This window comes from Phoxinus phoxinus (assembly GCF_949152265.1).
Source record: "Phoxinus phoxinus genome assembly, chromosome: 8".
NCBI lineage: Eukaryota > Metazoa > Chordata > Actinopteri > Cypriniformes > Leuciscidae > Phoxinus > Phoxinus phoxinus.
The window spans coordinates 31,911,804-31,933,609 of record NC_136883.1 but is presented as its reverse complement, the minus strand read 5'-3'; the positions used below and the strand labels follow the sequence as shown (position 1 = coordinate 31,933,609).

General features: G+C 39.4%; 1 protein-coding gene across 4 annotated transcripts in view; it reads right to left on the bottom strand.

Moving 5' to 3' along the window:
• The window catches only part of bcar1 (BCAR1 scaffold protein, Cas family member), an 88,543-nt gene that overhangs the window by 14,537 nt on the left and 52,200 nt on the right, over positions 1-21,806 (bottom strand). For all 4 annotated transcript variants that reach the window (XM_079620378.1, XM_079620375.1, XM_079620376.1 and 1 more), the window contains one exon: positions 21,097-21,798. In XM_079620378.1, coding sequence (XP_079476504.1) covers positions 21,097-21,798 — 702 coding nt within the window. The remainder of the gene's footprint in view (positions 1-21,096; positions 21,799-21,806) is intronic.

Genomic DNA, 21,806 nt, shown 5'->3' with positions numbered 1-21,806 from the left:
TTAGATCAGTACTGTAAAGTTTTTTGGCTGATATTATATTTTATTTTATTATTATTAACTATCGGATTAGTTTATATTGGATATTAAATTGTGCATTTCTTTAATAATTTTATGTAGATTACCTTTGCAGTCTTGAAGTTAATGTTTATTAACACAAATAGTCTAATAACACTTTGAAATGCAATCTTTAGCAAATCTCAAAATGAATATCCATTGTTCATACTTTACATTATAATGCTGTAATGCCTAAATTCACTTGCAGCATTTCAAATATTAGTTTTTATTTTTATTTATTTATTTTTGACAAAATAGTAAAGAATTTGAATATGGTGCAACCCTATGTTTTATAAAACTGATAGTTCTGACTCTGAGTGATTATACCGCCGTCAAGAGGTTTTGTTCAGCATGAAGCAGAGCAAAATCACTGTAACAAATGGCCTTACGAGGTTTACTGCTCGAGTATGTTAGTAATGCACTCTGGCCTCTTTAAAACAAGAATTTGCTCCTTGATATAAAACATGTATGGACGGGGCGGTATTGGTTTGTGTGCACAGGTGAGGTGTGTACTGTAATGATCTGGGGTGGAGTGAGCTTTCTGTAGTTTTCATGATTCCCCGCAGGCCAGTTGTACATGATTGCTGGCCTTCACTCCTAACACTGAGTTAATGAGATTACTTGCGCTTTCATTCTCACTCTCTTTCCTCCCTTTATCAGTTCACACCAGCCAGTCTATAGGAACGCAGTGTGCCAGCCTTGGGTATGGGCGTCACTACTCGCATACTAAACAACAGTTACTCACATGCATCATGGATACAGGCAAAGATTGGTAAAGGTCTCTCAAGAATCCCAGTAAGGGGTGAATCTCACATGACCAGGTCATATTCCACACCACCCAAAAAAAAATAAAAAAAATAGGGCCTTTAAATATATTTTTAATAATTGATATTGGTTGAAATTTGATGTTTAATGGTCATTTCCTCTAGTTCTACATTTAGATCAGTACTGTAAATCTTGTCGCCTGATATTAGATTTTATTTTATTATTAATTATCAAATCAGTTTATATTGCATATTTAATTGTGCAGTTTTTTTATGTAGATTACCTTTGCAGTCATATAAATCTAATTTGAAGTTATGTAGATTACCTTTGCAGATATATAAAAAATGTAATACATTTTTCTTGCATTACACTAATGAGAATGAACACAGAGAATAGGAATTACAAAAACATTAAAAAGTTATGGAAGCATTACATAATGAATATATAAGGAAGAAATGTGGTAAATCTACATTTAAAAATGGAAAAAATAATCTTTATGGTCCTTCAAATGTGCTTAATATTTTGTGCATAACATAATTTCTCATTTTTGATAAGCAAGAGTCTTCACTTACAGTCAGGGAGGACAGAGCAGTGCTGATTAACCACACAGACTCAATGAAGCTTTTCTTTGTGAGGCGTTCATGCTTTGTTAGATTAAATCTAGTGACTATGGTAACCAGGCACGAGCGACGACAAGGCGAGCACAATGGAAGGCACATGTGCACACATGTAAAATGCATTTAAAAGAACTATACTGTCTACCCAGCACTTTGCAGTGTTGCTTGTCGTGAACGGAAAGTGCAACATAAATAAAGAAGACAGTAGGCAAATGAAAATCCCAGAGATCTTGCATTTATATTTACTCTCCCACTCACACAGACTGTCACTTTAGATCCCTGCTAACCATCCAATTAAGCCGTTCTCATTAAAGAAAGCTGGCAATCTGTCACTGTTAATTCTCATCCTTCTCTCTCTCGCTCTCTATTCACATCTCACCCCTCTGCCTGATTCTTGCCCTTTTTTTCCAAATGGCATTGCAAAATCGATGATAAATTCCTTCAGATTTTTTTGTTGGTGAGGTAAAAGCGTGTTATTGGTGTGATTTATTGGATAAACCCTGTGACCCGTGGACCACCCTGTCCCTGTCTCCAGAACATCCACATATTCACGACCTCTCTCTCCGACACTGCTGTGGTAAATGGCTGCATTCTCCACGGTGCTGTACACACTTTCACACACATTAAGATGAACTGCAGGTGTTTCATCTGACACTTCCACACATACACGACCTCCGGTACCACCACACTCTGCATTTTCACTTAGACTGACAGAGTTTAGTTAGAATCTATCAATCCAGTTATTTACATATCTATCCATACATGAATATATATAGTTGAGTTCGATCTAGATGTATCTATCTATCTATCTATCTATCTATCTATCTATCTATCTATCTATCTATCTATCTATCTATCTATCTATCTATCTATCTATAGTACCTATCTTTCAAGTTATTTACATATCTATCCATACATTAATATATCTAGTTGAGTTATATCTATCTATCTATCTCTATCCATCTCTATCTATCTATCTATCTATCTATCTATCTATCTATCTATCTATCTATAGTACCTATCTTTCAAGTTATTTACATATCTATCCATACATTAATATATCTAGTTGAGTTATATCTATCTATCTATCTATCTATCTATCTATCTATCTATCTATCTATCTATCTATCTATCTATCTATCTATCGATCTATCTATCTATCTATCTATCTATCTATCTATCTATCTATCTATCTATTTATCTAATCAGCCACATTCAGAGCTGTTGTATAATTCATAAAGTAGTCACAGTCCTGGATACGGATTGGTCAATACACCGTTCCAACCATGCAAAAATACACAATACACTAACAGTTATGACCTGTTCACAAACTGTGTATATCACTGTGCGACAACCATAGAATAACATTCTGTTATTGCTTACAGGTCGCTGTCAGAGACTATTTACACATCAATATTGCCCACACAGCGGTCCTTTAGTACAGTACACCCCGTGTTTAATTTCAATGCCCTCTCAGACCTGTGCTTAGCTTTAAGTAATAGTCATTCCATCCCGCTGAGAGCCTCTGAAGGGCCGGTCGTAATGACCATCGATCAATAATGTGAATTATCAATGAGTGCTGCTCTGGGGAGTGAAGATGGCACATATGGTGGACCGCCATCATCCATCCCTCATCAATATAGCTGAAAGGGTCTGGTCATAGAGAGTGGGTGTGTTCGGGCCTCCAGCTGTCACAACAATCTCTGGGGGGGGCGGGGTGAAGTGCCTGTAATGATGATGTCACAAAGAGAGAAACACTCCCTGGTGTGGAAGGGAAACAATAGGGGAGCGGTGACCGTCTGACTGTGTTGCCCTGCGCCATGACAGCTGGCCAAGAGTCACAATCACAGCAGCTACATGGCCATTAAGTTCAGCCCTGAAGAGAGGGACAGATTGCAAAGGCTGCTTTACAAAAGCCCCTGTACCCCCTGCTGCATCGACGAGCTGTGACCTCCTTACCCCAGCTGACACAAGGACACATGCCACCACTCTAAAGAAGGCTGAAGACATTCCAGCCAGGCCTGGCTCCTTGGACCATGGATGCCACTCATTTTAATCTATGCCTGCAAACCGAATACCTGACACTGAGGATCCTGGGAGATTATAAATGTATACTTGAAACAAAACACTAACTTTTAACTGTGAAAAATACTTAAACAGATATCTTAATGATAATTCTGTATTGTTCTGCTTTTTCTCAAATATCTTTGTCCCTCAGTTGTGCACATTTTTGCACTCTTGCTCTTGAAAACAACATGCTAACATTTTCTTTCAAAGCTCTTCAAATGTATGCTATTTTTTCTGTCGGGCTTTCAAATTTGGAGGTCAGCAAATATCCTCACCTCTCCAAAACAAGAATAATTGTTTTAATTCAATAACACCATTAAAAAGACGAATATAACCGCACACTCACTTGTAAGTTTATTTTTAACATTTCAGCAATAAACCCTTGTCAAGGTACAACATCATAATAAGGTCAGTAATTGCTCGCAGACGAAAATGCTAGCATCACAATCTGTGTTCTAATTGGTTAACAAGCCTGTCTTGAGAAATTACAACAATTAAGGTCACAGACTGATCTGTATATCACATTACATCTCCACGACAAACTAAACAATGAGGTATAAATAAGTTCTTAAAGACCACTACAACATGACACAATATTCCATTTACCAACCACATACACACACCCAACACATCCACAACTATAAGTACCGGTATTCCCATATCTACACACACATCATATACATTTACATATATAACTTCAATTTGAACTAAATTCAGAATCCATATTCAAACCATAAGGCATTTTTTATTTAATAACACCAAACAGAAAATGAAAAAAGGTTGTGAATGGAGTAATCTGATAAATTTAATTCCAGCCAATCTCACATTCCACACAGGCCATTCATTTCAGTGTACCTTTTCAAAAGAGTTTCCCAACCTTTTCTGAACACCCATTCATGGAGTCCAATATTATCCAAAAATATTTACGTTTCAAGGTTGCAAAAGTTTAGTAAAGTTAGATTTATTAACGTTGACCCTAAGCTTGGCTTTGATTCAATGCAGTGCCACAAATAACTGCGTCCAGAGGTCTGGAACATAATGAGGGGTCAAAGTCCAAACGCTGAAGGGCTTCCACATACCTTCACATACGCTATATTCTCACACACTCTTTCTCTATATAAGTGGCTGTGCATAAGAATTTCCCCCGTAGCCCCCTACCACCTCTCTCGTCTTGGCCATCTGTGGAGCAAGCTGTCCTCTTTACTGTGTGCGAAGCGGGGGGTGCAGGTCAGGGTTCTGTGCGTGTTGGCATGATGTACACTTCAGTTTTACCCCCTTTTTTTACCGGCCTTGGAATTTATTTAGTTTATTTAAAGCAACGGTCCCCAACCCCCGGGCCGCGGACCGGTACCGGTCCGTGGGTCATTTGGTACCGGGCCGCACAAAAAGAATAAATAACTTGCATTATTTCCCCCAAAAAATAAAAAAAATAAAAATAAAATTTAGGCTATTTATTTGATTTATTATCTGAGTCTGAACGATGTTTTATTTAGAAAAAGAATACATTTTAAAATAATAAAATCTCTCCGTTACATCCGTCTATGAATCTCTCTTGGCGCATAGCAACGCGCATCCAGTTTGCGCGAATGAGGCGAATTGCTAACACAGATCATGTCTTTTCTATCATTTCACTGTAGCTCAGCATCGCGATCAGTGTTGTGCCAGTTCATACTTAAAAAGAACTAGCTCAAAGTTCAGTTCACACAGATGATAATGAACTAGTTCATGTTCATAGTTCTTTTTTTTTTTTTAAATGAACTAAGTTCACATCTAAAAATGAAATAGTTTACGTTCATTTGTTAAATTATTTTAACAAAGATGTAGGCTATTATTAATAATAATGTTATTTCAACACAATATCTCGTTATTTCGAAATAATATGTGTGCGTGCATCTGTAAATCCGGTGACGCGTGTATTGATTTTTATTAATAAACAAGTGTTTTCTCTAAAAGTGTCGACTCAGCTGCAAAGATGAAGTTGACGATCGCCATCTCCGTGTGAACGCGCTTATAGAGAGAAATGAACATAAGCCTAATAATGGATTACATAATCAGAGAGTAGCCTACCCTTTTTCTAATTATTTCGTTTAAAGACATTTCAAGCTTTGTGTATTTGATGTATTTGTCATGTCTGTGTAAAGCATAGCCTACACTGAGTTTCGTTAAGTTAGGATGTGCTTCACGTGCAATGCAAGTGAGCGCGCGGGCGCCTCCGTTAGGCTATATTTGTTTCGTCGGCCTATTCATTAAATACAGGCAATTGGTTGATGAAAAATTTATTAAAATTAAGATACAATTTATACAAAACGAAATTCACTTTAAAGAAAGGCTTTCTATAACAACTTCAACTTCAACGGTTAAAATCATGTCTGACCCGCGCATGTCTCATATTGCGCATCCTATCTCGGTCGTGCTGTTCACTTTTCATAAATCAAATGGAAATCAATGAAAAAAAAACAAAAAACATTATAATATTTTAACAAATATGAAACGCGCTTTTTTAATGGCTACAACAGTATAGTAGGCCTACATATCCTACTCTCTATTTGTACACATTTCTGCACATTAATTTAATTCTGAATTTTGCACACACAAGTTGAAAGGCATTTGTTCAAATCAAGTTCACGGATAATTGTGCATGCATTTATTAGCCTAATCATTATGATACTAAAATCCTAACAAATAGGCTATGCTATGTACAAAAAAATCAGATGAGCGCATAATATGAACGGTTAAGCATTTTCCTCCCATAGAAAACCATTAGGCTATACGAACGCTTAATGTGGCTTCATGCAGATTAGAACGTCCCCTTATTTATGTCGAAATAACGAGATATCGACACTAGGCTACTGTGTCCACCGTGGTCTCCTCTTTGATCAGCGGAAACGATGTTTGCTTGTTTGGGATCTGACTGTCCAGCGTATTTGAAAAAGTTAAGCAAACTTTCCTGTCTTTTTGACATTTTCCACTGAGTGAAACGATCGAGGATTAAGCCCTGGTAAAACCTGACTTTTCAAATGAGCGTGAACGTGAACTGCGCGTGCTGCTCATTCCTGCCAGAGCGCCGCTCTCGTTCACGTTCATTGCGTTCATGCACAACACTGATCGCGATGTAAAGTTAACGCTATTGCATGATCACAGTTCATATGTGTGGGGAAAGATAAGCTATTAGAGTAAAAATATTACGTTAGGCTACTTCAGTTAATAAGAAAAAAGATTTTACAATTCCTCCAAATGCAGTGATGAAGTTCATGTTCTCATGATCTATTTTTATGAATAAAAATGTTTCAAAACATCCCCCCCTCTGTTTTTTTCACAAATCGCACCCTGATTATATTTAAATAATACCCCAGTTTTTATGCCGATCATATCATTTTATTTTGTTGTATTTATCCACCACACCTTAAAGGCCGGTCCGTGAAAAAATTGTCTGATATCAAACCGGTCCATGGCGCAAAAAAGGTTGGGGACCGCTGATTTAAAGGATTAGTTCACTTTCAAATAAAAATGTCCTGATAATTTACTCACCCCATGTCATCCAAGATGTCCATGTCTTTCTTTCTTCAGTCGAAAAGAAATTAAGGTTTTTGAGGAAAACATTCCAGGATTTTTCTCCATATAATGGACTGCTATGGCAACCAACGGTTTGACGGTTCAAATGTCAGTCTCAATGCAGCTTCAAAGGCTCGACACGATCAGAGAAATAAGGGTCTTATCCATAGAAACGATTGGTCATTTTCTAAAAAATAAATTAAAATGATATATTTTTTAACCACTAATGCCCGTCGTGTACCATCTCTGAGATGTGCCACGCATTGTGTCATGGCGTTGGAAAGGTCATGCCATCTGTCTAAGTTCTTTGTCTGTGTACTCTGGTTTAAAAAGTAGGGAAGGGCGAAAAACTCCATCTCATTTTCTCCTCCAACTTCAAAATCGAAAATGTTTTTTTTTAGAAAATGACCGATAATTTTGCTTGATAAGACCCTTATTTCTCGACTGGGATCGTGTAGAGACTTTGAAGCTGCATTGAGACTGACATGAACCTTCTTTGAACATCTGAATGGTTGGTTGCCATTGAAGTCCATTATATGGAGAAAAATCATGGAATGTTTTCCTCAAAAACCTTAATTTCTTTTCGACATCTTGGATGACATGGTGGTGAGTAAATTATCCGGAATTTTTTTTTTGAAAGTTAACTAATCCTTTAAGCCTCGTTCCGGCTGTCAGTCCCAAAAAATATTTTTGTGCATATACGATTGAAATCCAATCAGATTTAGCAAGTGTGAACTGCAAAAAATCACATGAAATTTTTACAAATCAGTTTCGAGTTACATTCATATGTGGTTTGAAATCATATTCAAATTTCTGGAAATCCGCTTCAGTCTGACTACTCGGATCGGATTTCGCGTGGTTAATCAATGACACGTTTGGTGACTGAGCTGCATTACACGCAGGATTGAAAAGGTGGCTACAAAGAAATCTCAAACGTTCATTTTGGTCATGGCTTGTCTTGAAAAACAAAGACAACTTGACGGTCGTCGTAGGATGTCACACTGCAGGACTGTGAGTTAAACCTTCTGACACTGCCAGAATTTCGTCGAATTTGATTTCAATGTTCATTAATCGGCTGTCAGTGAACATGTCAAACTAACAATCAAAGACTTGTGATTTTAGTCTAGGAAAATTGTACCGTGAACCCGGCTTTAGCCTTTTCAGTAGAAAACATTTTCCTTAATGATTAATTGTTTGATCATCTGTTTCACCTGATGTTAATTTCGTTATTTGTTCTTTAAATAAAATTGCTGCGTTTAAACTGCTCCATTTCTCCTCGTTTTTGCAACCCAGCCGTGGGTTGAAACTTTTCATGTACAGGATTTTTTATATTAAAGAAATTTTCAGAGTTCAGTACATGTTTAATCGACAGCATTTGTGGTGCAAAGTTGATTACAACAAAAATTATTTTGACTTGTTCCTTTTTTTTTCTTTTTTTTTTACCTTTTTTCGTTTATATTTACACTCGATTAGGGTTTATGGCATTACATTGTAGTGGTAACAAAGTTTTAAGATTGAACATAACTACAGGAGTATTTTTTGTGCAATTTCTCAAATATTCTAAGCATATTGTTTACATCTAGTGGCTATCCAGTTGAAACTGATTGAAAATAAATGATTTTTAGTATTTTAATGTTTACAGATTGGCTCCATTGACTTTGTTGACTCCATTGTTTTTTTCTAAACAAAAGAAGGGACAAGTGCAATTTATTGAAAGACGTTTGCAATAATGCTTTTAACTGGGTGGCATCATGTCTAACAGTGGTCCACACATGCCCTGGTGAAAGATGTCCTCCGCTGGGTTGAGGCGTCTCCAGCTGTGGGCATGTGAGCACGGGCTGTGGAGAGCTCAGCTGGGCTCTGTGACTTGTTGTGATGTGGGTGCCAGTGGGGCCTCATCTGGACCATGAACACACACACATATGCCATCCCCCAGAGAACAGCTTCCCTCTGCCACATCTGCAGATGTACTGGATGTATTTTTGCCCAAATCCCTTTGAGTTGGGTTTGAAAGTCCACTTCTGAGTTTTATGTTAACCTGAGTGAGTCAATGTTTGACTTTGGTTGTTTTTAATTTTATTTTAGCAGATGTTTAATGTGGGGAGTCTTTCAAAGTAGTGTATTTCACTGGAATGCAGTGTTTCCTGCAGTGATATTCAGTGCCAGCACTGCACCGCAGCTGAATCTACAGTTCCATGGCAAAAGAGATTTGCAGTCTGAGCCGAATATGATAAAAAAAAAGACAAGAAACAGACAACACATCCCCATCTGTTGTATTGTGTTCACTATTACTACATGCAACAAAACACAGCGCATGACCAATTTTGTCAGGTTCATAAACATATGACTCTTAAGAGCAGGTTAGTGAATCAGTCAAAATATAAGTTTGAATCGCTGAATCCTTCCGAATTAACATCTGACTCTCTGACCAGATGTTTATATGACAGTGCAGTTAAAGACCATTTTAAAATAAAGTTGTACTGTAATTAATAGTATTTTAGATGACAAAAACATGACAATAAATTACAAAAATAATATTGTTTAGTTTATTATAAAGTTTTAAACAATTATGTGGAAAGGGTTTCCCTGCTGCAAAAACATACCCTTCAAATTGGGCCAGTTAAAACTCAAAACTTCACTGGTTTAAGTAAAGATGGCTGCCGGGTGACCCAGATCAGAAGCTTCATCCCTGAAACATTAACAGCCATGGCAGCAAAGGTGCCAAAAACCAGAATGGAAGAGAAAAAGCAGGGTAGTAGTGAGGATTTATAGCCCATATACCCAACCTCATACACGGTTGTGGAATTAATCAGTGGCTAATTAGCTCCACACTTGTGAATATGAGCTTTGCTTGGGGCCAGTACCATGTGGCATGTGCCACATGTGAGGGTGTGTGACGGGACGGTTGGTGGGGAGGGAGGCCGGAGGGACTCCTGGAGACAGCGAGCCCCCGGGTACTAATCCACACTGATCTCCAGCAACAGCTCCCCAAAGCTCCCTGACACATGCCCCACATTACTCCCATGACCACGCTGGGTGTGAAACGTCCCTTAAAGGTATGTTTTAACCATCACTTATTAGTGCACCTTGCTAGGACACTACAAAATCTGGCAAAGCAATCCCTTACACTTAAACCACCTAGCAACCGCCTACTAAAGCATTGTGGCAGGAAATTCGGCACAAACAAGCACCACTTATATTTTCTCACATTCCATTTTATTATAAAGACTATGGAGGACAGGAATGAGATCAGAAATAAAACCTGTAAAAACAGAATTATTTCTCCTCAGTTTGCTTATCTGTTTCTTTCTTTCAGAGCATATTCTTCTCTTCAGTCAATCTTTCTCTTTCTTTCACAAACAATCTACCTGTGGTGCGCCTGAATGGCATTTATTCAAACCAGCTCAGCATATTGTCTTTCTATCTTTGTGTTTTCGCATTTCCTTTCTCGGTTTCATCTCGCTGCTCTTCCTCTCCTTTTCTCTAGTTTCTTTCCGATGCTAGTGGTTGCAATAGTGCATATAACTGAGACAGCATATGTGCAGACCTCCGTACACAGGTCACACACACACACACACACACACACACACACACACACACACACACACACACACACACACACACACACACACACACACACACACACACACACACACACACACACACACACACACACACACACACACACACACACACACTTCCTCCTCACCTCCTGCTCTCCTGGCAACACAACACTCAGGCCTGTCCGCAGCACCTATTAATAAGACAGAGATGAGTGTGTCTCCTTGGAGACCACCGTCCCTATGGCCAGTGATCAAAGGTTAGTCAGTTCCTGAGACCATTGTCCGTGTTTGAGGAAGTGAAAGACGCTCAAAAGAGATATCATTCAGGATATTTAGCGTGAAAGTGCATTTAAAGTGACCTTTCAGCCAAAAAAGGAAAATTCTCTTATCATTTACTCACCGTCATGTGGTTTCAAACCTTTAGGGAACACAAAAGATTTTGTTTTGGACCCAGTGTTGTTATAACTAAAACTGTGTCTATTAAACCTGTTTTTGTCAACTGAAATAAAGCTGTTATAACATAAAATATAAATGTTAGATGAAAAATTAGTTTAAAATTATTTAAAACTGATATAAAATAAGCTGAAATACTAAAATATCCTAAACTAAACTGAAATAAATACAAATTAAAGCTAAATATAAATATAACAAATATAAAAATGACAAAAGCACATAAAAAAATTACTAAAACTTAACCTGAATAAAATAAATAAAAGCTAATTTAAAATTGTATTAAATACTATTATAGTATATAAATAATAGTAGTCAAATAGCTGTTTGGACCCGATTGACTTTCATTGTATGGACAAAAAATATTTTGTGTCATTTATCAACAGCAAGAATTTTTATTTTTGGGGGAACTTTTTTTTTAAACAAAAGTGACAATAAATATTGGCTTTTTACATAAGTCAACATTTGGTCTCCATTTCAGAACTAGCTGTAATTTCCCGTATCCTTTGACCTTCAGGGAAAGATGTAAAACATCACAGAGATTGTTTAAATGGTGACCACTGAGTTTAGCCCGTGGTGCTTGCGTTAGCTTTTCACGAGCCAATTAAAATCTGACACCGAGACTCCTTTAAACCTACTAGTACGCACCTATATGAACATAAATAAAATTATGAATAACACACAGGGAGCAAAGGTTGTGTGTACTCTTCAGCAGAAGACATACAGCATGTGAAGACGCAGTAAATGAGTTTGCGGCTCCATTAGGCCCCCTGTTCTTCTCTCTGATCTGTGTTTTTTCAGTCCTTTCAACTCCCTGCAGTACAAAGTGAACCCTGTGGCCTCCTGTGATATTCCAGCCCTTTGATGAAGGCCACTGGAGCACAAATAAAGGCTCGCAGTGGTCTGCTGTTTACGCTGAGGGGCCCGCGTTGGGCCCCATCTCCCCTCCTCTCCCTCGATCTGCTGCTGGCTATGTTGGGACGTTAATGACAGGACACTGCGCAAGAGAAGCAAAACCTGCTCCCGCGGCTCAACCCGCCATCGCCGCTCAGACTGCTAATTCTGTCCCACTGATCTCGCTGTTTTCCTCTGCTCCCTTCAGCTGTCAATCTCCCGTCCCCTCGCTGTCAGAGCAGAAAATGAGGCCACAGCAGGTAATGGAGGAGATCCTGCTAGGAAGATTCATATTTTGTCTTTCTTCAGACAAACACATGCTGTCTTTTTCACTCTCTCTGTTGGACATGACCTATGGCTGTGTGGCTGTGTTAACTGATAAAGTGGTGTGCTCAAGGTTACAAACTCCAAGACCCCCTCACTGGTCCTGACTGACCTAGCGAAGATCTCTCGGGGCCCTGAAGGTGAAAGCCAAATGGACACATGATGTGTCCAACAGCGATGTGTCCTCGAAGACAGTCACTTTGTAGCTGTAGTTTCTCAAGCTTAAAGCTACTCCAACTAAACTACAAGCTACTAAAAAAGTAGCCAACAGCATTAAAGCTAGAGGGATTTGTTTTTTTATGTTACAGTAATAATAGATGAATAGAACTGGAGTGACACCATTAAACTTGAACATTTACATACACTAAATACAAGTAAGAAAAAAAATACACTAATTTATAGCAGCATTTAATGAAACATATCGCTACATACCAAATGCATACCATACATTCCTTCCTCGCCATTAAAGGAAATGCATATGATTATGTATTATGCAGAATACATAAATACACAGAATACATACAATTCTGCACAAGTAAGAAGCCACATGCATGACATGCAGGATAAAATAAATAAGATATTGTATATTATAAATGAATAATTTTTGGCCCCGTTTTATTCATTTGTTCCATTATTTCAGTTAAATTTGTTCCCTAATTTGTTTCCTTGTTTTAATGTAGTTCAATCATGGCAACGATTTAACTAAAAATAGGGAAATAAAAATAATAAGATGGAAATTAATTCTTGGGAGTACATTCTTAATTCAAGTCCCACAATATCATGATTTTTCCCCCGTATCATCTGCAGGGCTCTGTAAACTGGAATTGGTTAATCATTTTTGAACCAGATCATTAAAGGAGAACCCCGGTCAATTTTAACATTGAGCTCAATTTTTAGTAAATTTGGAGTGCTGTCAATACAGAGAACAACGACAAAAATCAGTGTTGCCTACACCGTGTTATCCTCTTTTTAAAATGTGCACCCTATTGACTTGAATGGGGCAAGTTTTAAACCTGCTTTTATCCTCTTAACATCCTTGATGTGTCACTACAAGTGCCCAGCCATGTTGAGTGATTCCTTCAGAGTGAACATGGTGAATCTGACTGCATTAGATGTGAAAGATATTAATAAAAATGATGTTAATTTAACAAGCGCACATACCGTACCTGTATTTACTTCCTGTTTTCGGTCGAAGTCCACAGTAGTCGACTGTCGAGTTCACGCGTGTGATCATTACTGTAATTGTAATGTAATTACTAAAAATTGAGCTCAATGTTAAAATTGACCGGAGTTCTCCTTTAACAGGAAAGAATTAACTGATCTCAGCGAAAACGACTAAACCACTGTATTATGATGCCAGGCCACTAGTTGGCGATGTCACTTTATAAAGAAACACTACACACCAATAGACTGAACATGTAGCCTAATACGCATGCATATGATGTCACTGTTTGCACAAATTCACATTTTTGTAGTTTACACAAATACGATAATGGTATCGTTTTCAAAAAAGTTAGCATTTTCAAGAGACCCCAAAACACTGTTGTGTAAATGAATGGCAAAAACGCATAAAGGGTTTTTCATTTTTAGAGGAAACCAGTGTCAAGTAAACGACCCCTCAGTTTGCTTGGCTGTAAAGCTGCATGTGCAACTCAATGGGACATAAAATTGCGTTCTGTCTGTTGCGCTACACCGCTACTTATTGGAAAAAGTAGCTTGTCACTGGAAAAAACGATACTGTTTTGGATCAGTTGGAGTTAATTCAGCTGTATTTCTGGTCTTAGCTGGTTATAAAAAGTAAAAGCTTCCCAAACCCCTCTAAACCAGCCTGTGAGACCAGCTTAGACCAGAAAACCGGCTTAGGCTGGTGTAAAAAAAAATTCAGCAGGAAGCTGGGCTATTCTCGAGCTACTGAAAAATAGTCTTACTCCCCAACACTGGTCATGAGGATACAATGAGATTTCAACTGAGCTCTGAAGCTCAGGGAATATAAATAAAGCACATCGGTGGACCAGATGAACACCGTGTTCAGAACTGCCCAGTCATCACGCTACTTCCTGCATCTCCTCCAGCTGTACGGGAAACATGGCATCAGCACTAGCTTTCTCCTTTAGTCGCTCTCTCTTCCCTCATCTTCTGCCTGAGCCACATCACAGGAAACCTGCAACCGCTACACTGAGCCCAGACACGCCGCTTGTAATGGATGCCGTGTTGTCTTCAGACACACTCTCTGCATCACATTACTATGTACAGGAGACTGCTGGTGGATATGTGCTGATTCAGAGTCAGCGTGTGCAGTCTGAGGAGAGAGTAATGAGGCTACGTGAGGCACAGTGCCCTGGAGCAGCCAATGCTTCACTCGTGTGCTGTGATGTGAGGCCAATATCAAAGTCCATCTTTAAAAGACCACAATGCACTGCAGTGAGGCCCAGAGATACGAACCTAAAACCGCCCCTGAGGGGAACTGAGACTATTTAAACAACCATTAAGGGCTCTCTATTCAATCTCTGAAGTACTTACAGAGAAGAAAAGAATATAAAGGAGAAACAGAAAGAAAGAGAGGGATAGGACAGATTGCCTATGGCAGCGGTATCCACATCCCAAATGAATCCTCTTTATCTCTATATTAATTAATTTGAAGGATTCACTTGAAATGTAAGAATCATAAATCATGAAAAAATGAAACATTTGACATAATCTATGTAACTTGAAAAACAGTGATGATGCTATTTGAATATGAGATTTTCACATTGAACACCTTTTTGCTCTGAAGAACGCATAACACGATAAATGGAAAATAAAAAATTTGATTGATTTTTGAACGAAACACTGCAAAAGACGCAAGCACAATGGTCAAAGACATCCATCTAGCACATGTATATATTGGAAAATAATGTAAGGCCCTGTTTACAATTGGTATTAAGAAATATAATATGTCGAAATATTTCTGGTCGATTGGATCACAAGTAGATGAGGGAGACACATTCCCGTTTACATCTGGTGTTTTAATACGTCTCTTTTGTCCACTTTCGGCCGCTTCTGTCCTGATTTCTTCAAGGGGAGGGTCTATGTGTGGGTAAATCTATGGGCTTTTTCATGGACGAAATAAGCTAACTCAAATTACATACAGTATGAATGTGACCAGAGACAAAAGAGAGAAAAACATACGGAGAACAGCAGTTTTTGTTTCTGCTCTGATAGCCGCCGCACTGATAGCCGCAAGCTCATGCCGAACGAGGTGAGTGCGTGTTAGAAATTAGGAATGATGAGAGGGCCTTTGTCTTCAACCGACAAAGTTTAAATCACATCTAGCTAGTGTGCTCCCCATAATGTTTACGAATTAGGTCAGTAGGCGGAGAGTTTATGAACTGATTCCCTAAAATGAAGTGGAGAGCATGATGCCTTGAAGGCCGTCTAAAGGCAGGGAGGAGAAGCTCTGGTTTTCAGGAATGTGAGGGGAGAGAGGAGCAGTAGATTACAGATGTGCCAGCCAGTGAGGGAAATTCCCACAAGACACACACAAGCACACAGCGGCATTCCCTCTACACACTTTGCCATGAGATAATAGTGAAGAATAGAGCAAAAATTAATAAAGCAAAAATGACATGAGATGCAAACAACATTCAGCTGATAAAAAAAAAAAAAAAAAAATTTATTATCTCGGATAACTTCCGGAGAGAAATAACACAGACAGTGGGCAAAGTAAATAGTGGCTCAGTAGATTCCTTACAAATATTTCATCCTAACCATCCCAAACCTGTCGCTGTCCGAAATCACATACTGTCTAGTAGGTACTACATTTGGTTTGAAACTTCCTCTGTGACCATTAAAAAAGTATGTTCTATATAGTATTAATATGTGTAGTATGAATGAAATTCAGACATACATCAAGCATTATGTTGTCACTGTCACATTTCATTGCCATTCACAAATCCTCTCCCGTGGCATCATGGTTAAATGATGTTAAGTGTCCATTGGCTGAGCACCTCAGATTCTTGGTGGAAATAGCAAGTCAATCTGGGTGCTTTTCGCCTGCCGTTTTATAAATTTTATGAATTCGGACATACTACGGTTCGCATTCTATTTTTTTTTTGCCAACTAAATAGTAAGGAAGTAGGCATCTGACACAGGCTGTGACATGGGCTCACCCAATGCGTAAATTTGGGGCAAAACTACCAGTTGGTCAACCAATGGCAGACAAATTGATGATACTTCTTGGGTGCACAAGAGCAAGAGATGTAAATAAACACAGGCTTTAGTGAGGAAATGTCATCATCTAACTCTTTGCTAATGTGACTAGGTGACAGCATTCCATGGCTCACTTTAGCTGGAATGGCCCGGTTATAACATTCCTTCTCAGCAGTGCTGTAAAAATGATGCTTGAAATTCACTCATAACATTGCTTAACGCATTGATAACATTATGATAGCAGATGTTAAACTAGTGTGTTTCTCCATACCGATGTAGCTCCGTGAATGTGTCAGTGGGGTTTGGATCTACGATCCCTCTGGTCTTCCTTTATTCTGTCTCCTCACAATGTTCTCCCCTCCCTCTCCTCTAAACGCTGCCTGCCTGGTCCTGCAGATAAGCCAAGCCAGCACCTCCTCCCTCTCCCTCCTCTCCCCTGCCTGATCAGGTGAGCAGCCTCAACTAAGTCTCCAAAGATTACACATTTACTTTCAGAACAGGCAGTGCGGCAAACTAACAGCAGAATCTCAATCTAGCCTTTGCCATCGCCCCCTTCCTGTTTCCCAGTACACCTTGCCTTAATAAACCCCAGCTATCTGTCCAGCATAGAGAACGGCTATAGCAGGGGCTATTAAAGAGATAAGACCAGACTCTTTCTCCACCTCTGCTGCCCCTCTTCACTGTCCATTCAACTGCATCCATAATAGAACTAAATACCTCACCCACAAACCCTCTTTGTGTCACGCTCGCGTGGCCCTAAACCGGACGAACAAGCTTACGCTCAAATCTTTCTTCATCCGCCAGTTTTATTTACTCTAATGGTCAATGTGCAACTTGAGTTGATAGTGTAAGCTCACTTTAGTTAATATGTAAGCAGGACACCAGGGCGAGTCTTAGCAGCGGTGAGTCACAAACATGTACAAATCTTATTTTTGCAACTGAAGGTCACATCCGGTATTACGGTCATATTTCGTCATTTTTATTGATGCGAGTCACTGAGTTTAGCTTTTTAGCAAATGCAAATGGTTATGGAAGCTCGATTCCACCTGGTAGTAAACAAAAAATATGGTAATTGTGACTGTGTTTCTCATAATTGCTACTTTACGAGACTTTATTTCTCTCAATTATGGCTATTATATGTAATTTCGTGCAATATATCGCACAATGTGAAATGACTTCCATAAATAAGAGTTCATAATGATTTATTCAGACAGGGGAAAGTAAGGGAAGAATTAAACTCCTGCCCGCTGGAGAAGCGTGCGAGGGCTTTGTGGGTCGCGTGCTGACACACCCTGCCTGCGCATGTCTTTGATGTGACACACAGCGCTGTTGTTCCAGCTGCTTTATCACAATCCCTCACTCCTAACCCTGACCCCATCCACAATGATCATATAACTCCTTACTGCTGCCACAGTATCCACATATCCACAGTATACACAGTATGAGAGAGTCTGTCCATAGTTAAGCATAACCACAACTTATTGAAATTAGGATTTCTAACAACATTTCTAACAACTACACTACCTATGGTCCCAAAGAGAGATGTGAGAAGTCGCTGTTACTAAGAAAACAGGAATCACTGCAAAAGAGTTCAACAGTGACCATCCACTCCCACAATCAATAATCACGTCTATCTCTTTCAAACCACTTAAATATCTGAAAATATTTCAACAGTTTACTGTTTACCCAATAGCCTAAAACCTTTACCATATACACTACTGTTCTAAAGATTGGATTAGGCACAATTTTTCATTGTTTTGATGAATTTTTATGCTCACCAAGGCTGGATTTATTTGATCAAAAATACAATAGTAATATAACAGTTTAATCACGCTTAAAAATGAAAAGCCTCTGTTGCACTCTATTTTACCCCAGCATAACACACACACACACACACACTGATGCCAGTCATTTAGTTATGCATGAGCCTTGAGAGAATTAACCGACTGGAGTATTTCTGCCTTGAAATACATTCCTTTATTAAGCAGACCAAAAGTATAAAGGTTTTTTTTAGCGCTCTGCTGTGTGTGTGTGTGTGTGTGTGTGTGTGTGTGTGTGTGTGTGTGTGTGTGTGTGTATCCATCCTCTTCTCTCTCACTCTTATCACATAATGAAAAGCTGCCAGTGATGGAGGGACTGTGGGCACAAGGACAAGTAATCATAATAGAGGACGTTAAGAAAACACATCAAAATCTCCCCTCATAAAACTCATGAAAGGAAAACCTCAAGACACTCATTGCAAACAGAAACTAATGCGTCTGAGAATGGTCACGGAAGGACATGATAACAGAGGTCTAGTTTCCTTGTTCCTAGTTCTGTTTTCAGTCCCGGTTCTGCAGGGGGGCTAGAGAATGCAAGCAAGAATACCCTCAGTTGATACTGTAATAATATATTGGCGAAACAAATTTGGCAAATGCTCCAGTGACAAAGAGAACGTCAAATGTATCTATTTACAATGTGTTTTTGCAGCGGTGAGCAATGTAGCCAATCACAAACATAGTTGTTGATCTCTTGAACGCAATGGCCAATCAGTGGTATTTAAGTTTTTATTTAGTGCCGAGTTATGCAGGCTCGCGAAACCCCTCATTAGTTTAGAAGTTTAGACACAATGCAAATAAGAGATTTATTGTGCATTGTTGGCAGCTTTATTGCTTATAATGGAACTTTGTGAGATCGCGTTGAACTGACAAAGTGACAGCGTTTTAGTGAATGTAAAGGGAGTGGTCTTGGCTCGCTTTCGTGGCTATCAACTGCTCCAGCAAAGATGGAGAACTGCAATGACAGAATATTCTGGAAGCAGTGATACTGCAATATATTTGGCTTCAATGCAGCACCAAATCCTGAAGAACGTAAGCACTGCGCTCCTCACTGGAATCCACTCTGGCTTTGACTACTGATCCACACCATCTCTTCCCCTTCACTGCAGTATGCAGGGTGTTTAAAGTTCCTGGGTCACTGCCATCAGTGTCGTGGATCCTTTAGCCGTTGGGTTTTCAGCACAGACTCTATCAACATTCAACTAACTGAACTCAATATGACATGAGAGGTAGTAAAGTATGTTGTAAAGTAGCTGTGACTACTACTACTTTCTGACAGACTCTGTGAAAAGAGAATATGGTAAAGGAATTGGAAGCTTTAATAACCATGACTCAGGATAGACAAAAGCGTGATACTAAAATGATCGAATCAAAGCTGAGCTAAAACTTAAACCGCTTACAAAATGTGAAGAATCAGAAATCTTCTAAGAATTCACATCTTGTTGAGGTATTAAACTTTTCAGTTTCAAGGGCAGGATGGTTTTTCATTTACTTTTCCACCAGTGTCATATTGATTCAAATTCCTGGCTGACAAAGCCATTTTACCAACGACAACAAAAACCATGCCAACTATTTTAAAAAAACTAAAACATGCCAAAAATGACCATGGTCTTACCTTAAGTTTGGAATGGTAAGAATGGTATTCTTTGAGATATATTGTAATACCATGTAAATACCATGGTACATGTATATGTTAAAAATATAAGGATTTTTAAAATCACTTTGTAGATATTGCACTCACAACAAGCCAAATAGTCTAATTTATAAAAAAAACACTGCAGTTCTCTGACAAATACCACTTTGGGAAACCCTGAACAATATAGTATATCTGATTAATTTTCAAGAATGCTCCAGGGCAGGCCTGTAACCTTACTATATCAAGGTACTTACCGTATTTAAAATGGAAACTTTCCACACAATGAGAATGTTCCTGTCACTGCCTGAACACATTCAGTTTTTATATAATCAAGATGTAAGATATGATGCAGTCATTAGCATAACAGCATAGCACCTCGTTAGCATGCTATAGTTTTAAATATCTACCTAACCATGTCACAGTGACATTGAGTCATTTCTCTATCTTTATGGCTGTAGGTAGAGCAGATTTGACAGGTGGCTAACAGCGAGCAGGTCTGCAGCTGAACCTCTCCTCACTTCACCCTTCCATCTTTACACTTCATTTCCCCTGCCACTGCGGCAGCTGTGGCATATGGCTCAGTGCCCTAAGAGTGGCCTGCAACACTCTCTCAAGGGACCGTCACTGCCCACAGCTTCAACCTGTAGTTACCACTCGAAAAAAGTGCTTACTCACTCTACTGCCCACAGTCACCAGCGTTAAAAACTCTGCATTATTTATTACTGTCTTCAACACTCTCCCCCCTCAAACACCCCTCTGTCTATATTTCTCTAGGTAGTCTTTCTATATGCTTTCCAGGCAATCTCTCATCACATGTTCTTGAGTATAAACATGGTCAACATTAAATGCTGTTCCCATTTTACTAACTAAATATATATTATAGAGTGAAACAGTAGGGGAGAAAGTTATGTATAATATGTTTTTTTATAATGACCCGATGCACCGTTCATAATTGGACATGGCAATGGCATATGTTTTTAAAAAGTAAAAAGGGAAAAATTTAAGTTATTATGAATAGTTATGGGGTAAAATCATGTTTCCACAAAACCTTTTCTGAAACTTTTTTGAATAAATAAATCAATTCTTTCTTCATCTTTCAAGTTTTCTGTTTGTTATGAAAGTAAATGTCTGAAAATGTGTTAAAAAAATACAAGACAATCTTTTCCTACCTTTCCCATAGGTTTGGGAGAGTCCCAGCTCCTCTCTATTGATGGCGGAATCTGGTAAATGTCCTGTGTCTGGTTCATAGAGGGTGGCACCTGGTACACGTCCTGCCCGGGACACGGCCCTCCTGCAGTGGGTGGCACCTGGTAGATGTCCTGGCCTGGAACATTAATGGAGGGGGGCACCTGGTAGACATCCTGCGGGGTGGGAGGGTACTGTGCCTGGCTTTGCTTTTGTGCCACAGCAGGGGCTTTAGGTTGGGGCTGTGGAGGTTGGGGGCCGGTGGGCACCTGGTAGAGGTTGGAGGGGGCGGGCAGGCCATGGTTGGGGGGGAGCATGTAGACTCCATCTGGGTTGGTCGAGTTGGCGGAGCTGGAGGAGGTGAAGGCGGGGTGCATGGCTGTGTACTGGGATGAGGGGGGAAGCTTGTTGTAGGCACTCTGAGGCAGGTTGAGAAGGCTCTGGGTTGGGCTGGGTTGGCTCGACAACTGCTGTAACTGCTGCTGTTGCTGTTTATCATACATGCCCACAAGAATCTTCAACCGGTTGCCAGGAACAATGCCTTGACGGCCGTGCAGCGAACAGAGCCACCAGCCGTCCAGGCCTTGCGTGTCCCGCTCCAGGACGGTCATGATGTCGCCCTTCCGAAAGGACAACTCATCCGGAGACTCCGCCACATTGTCGTACAGGGCCTTTGCCAACACATTCTGCAAGA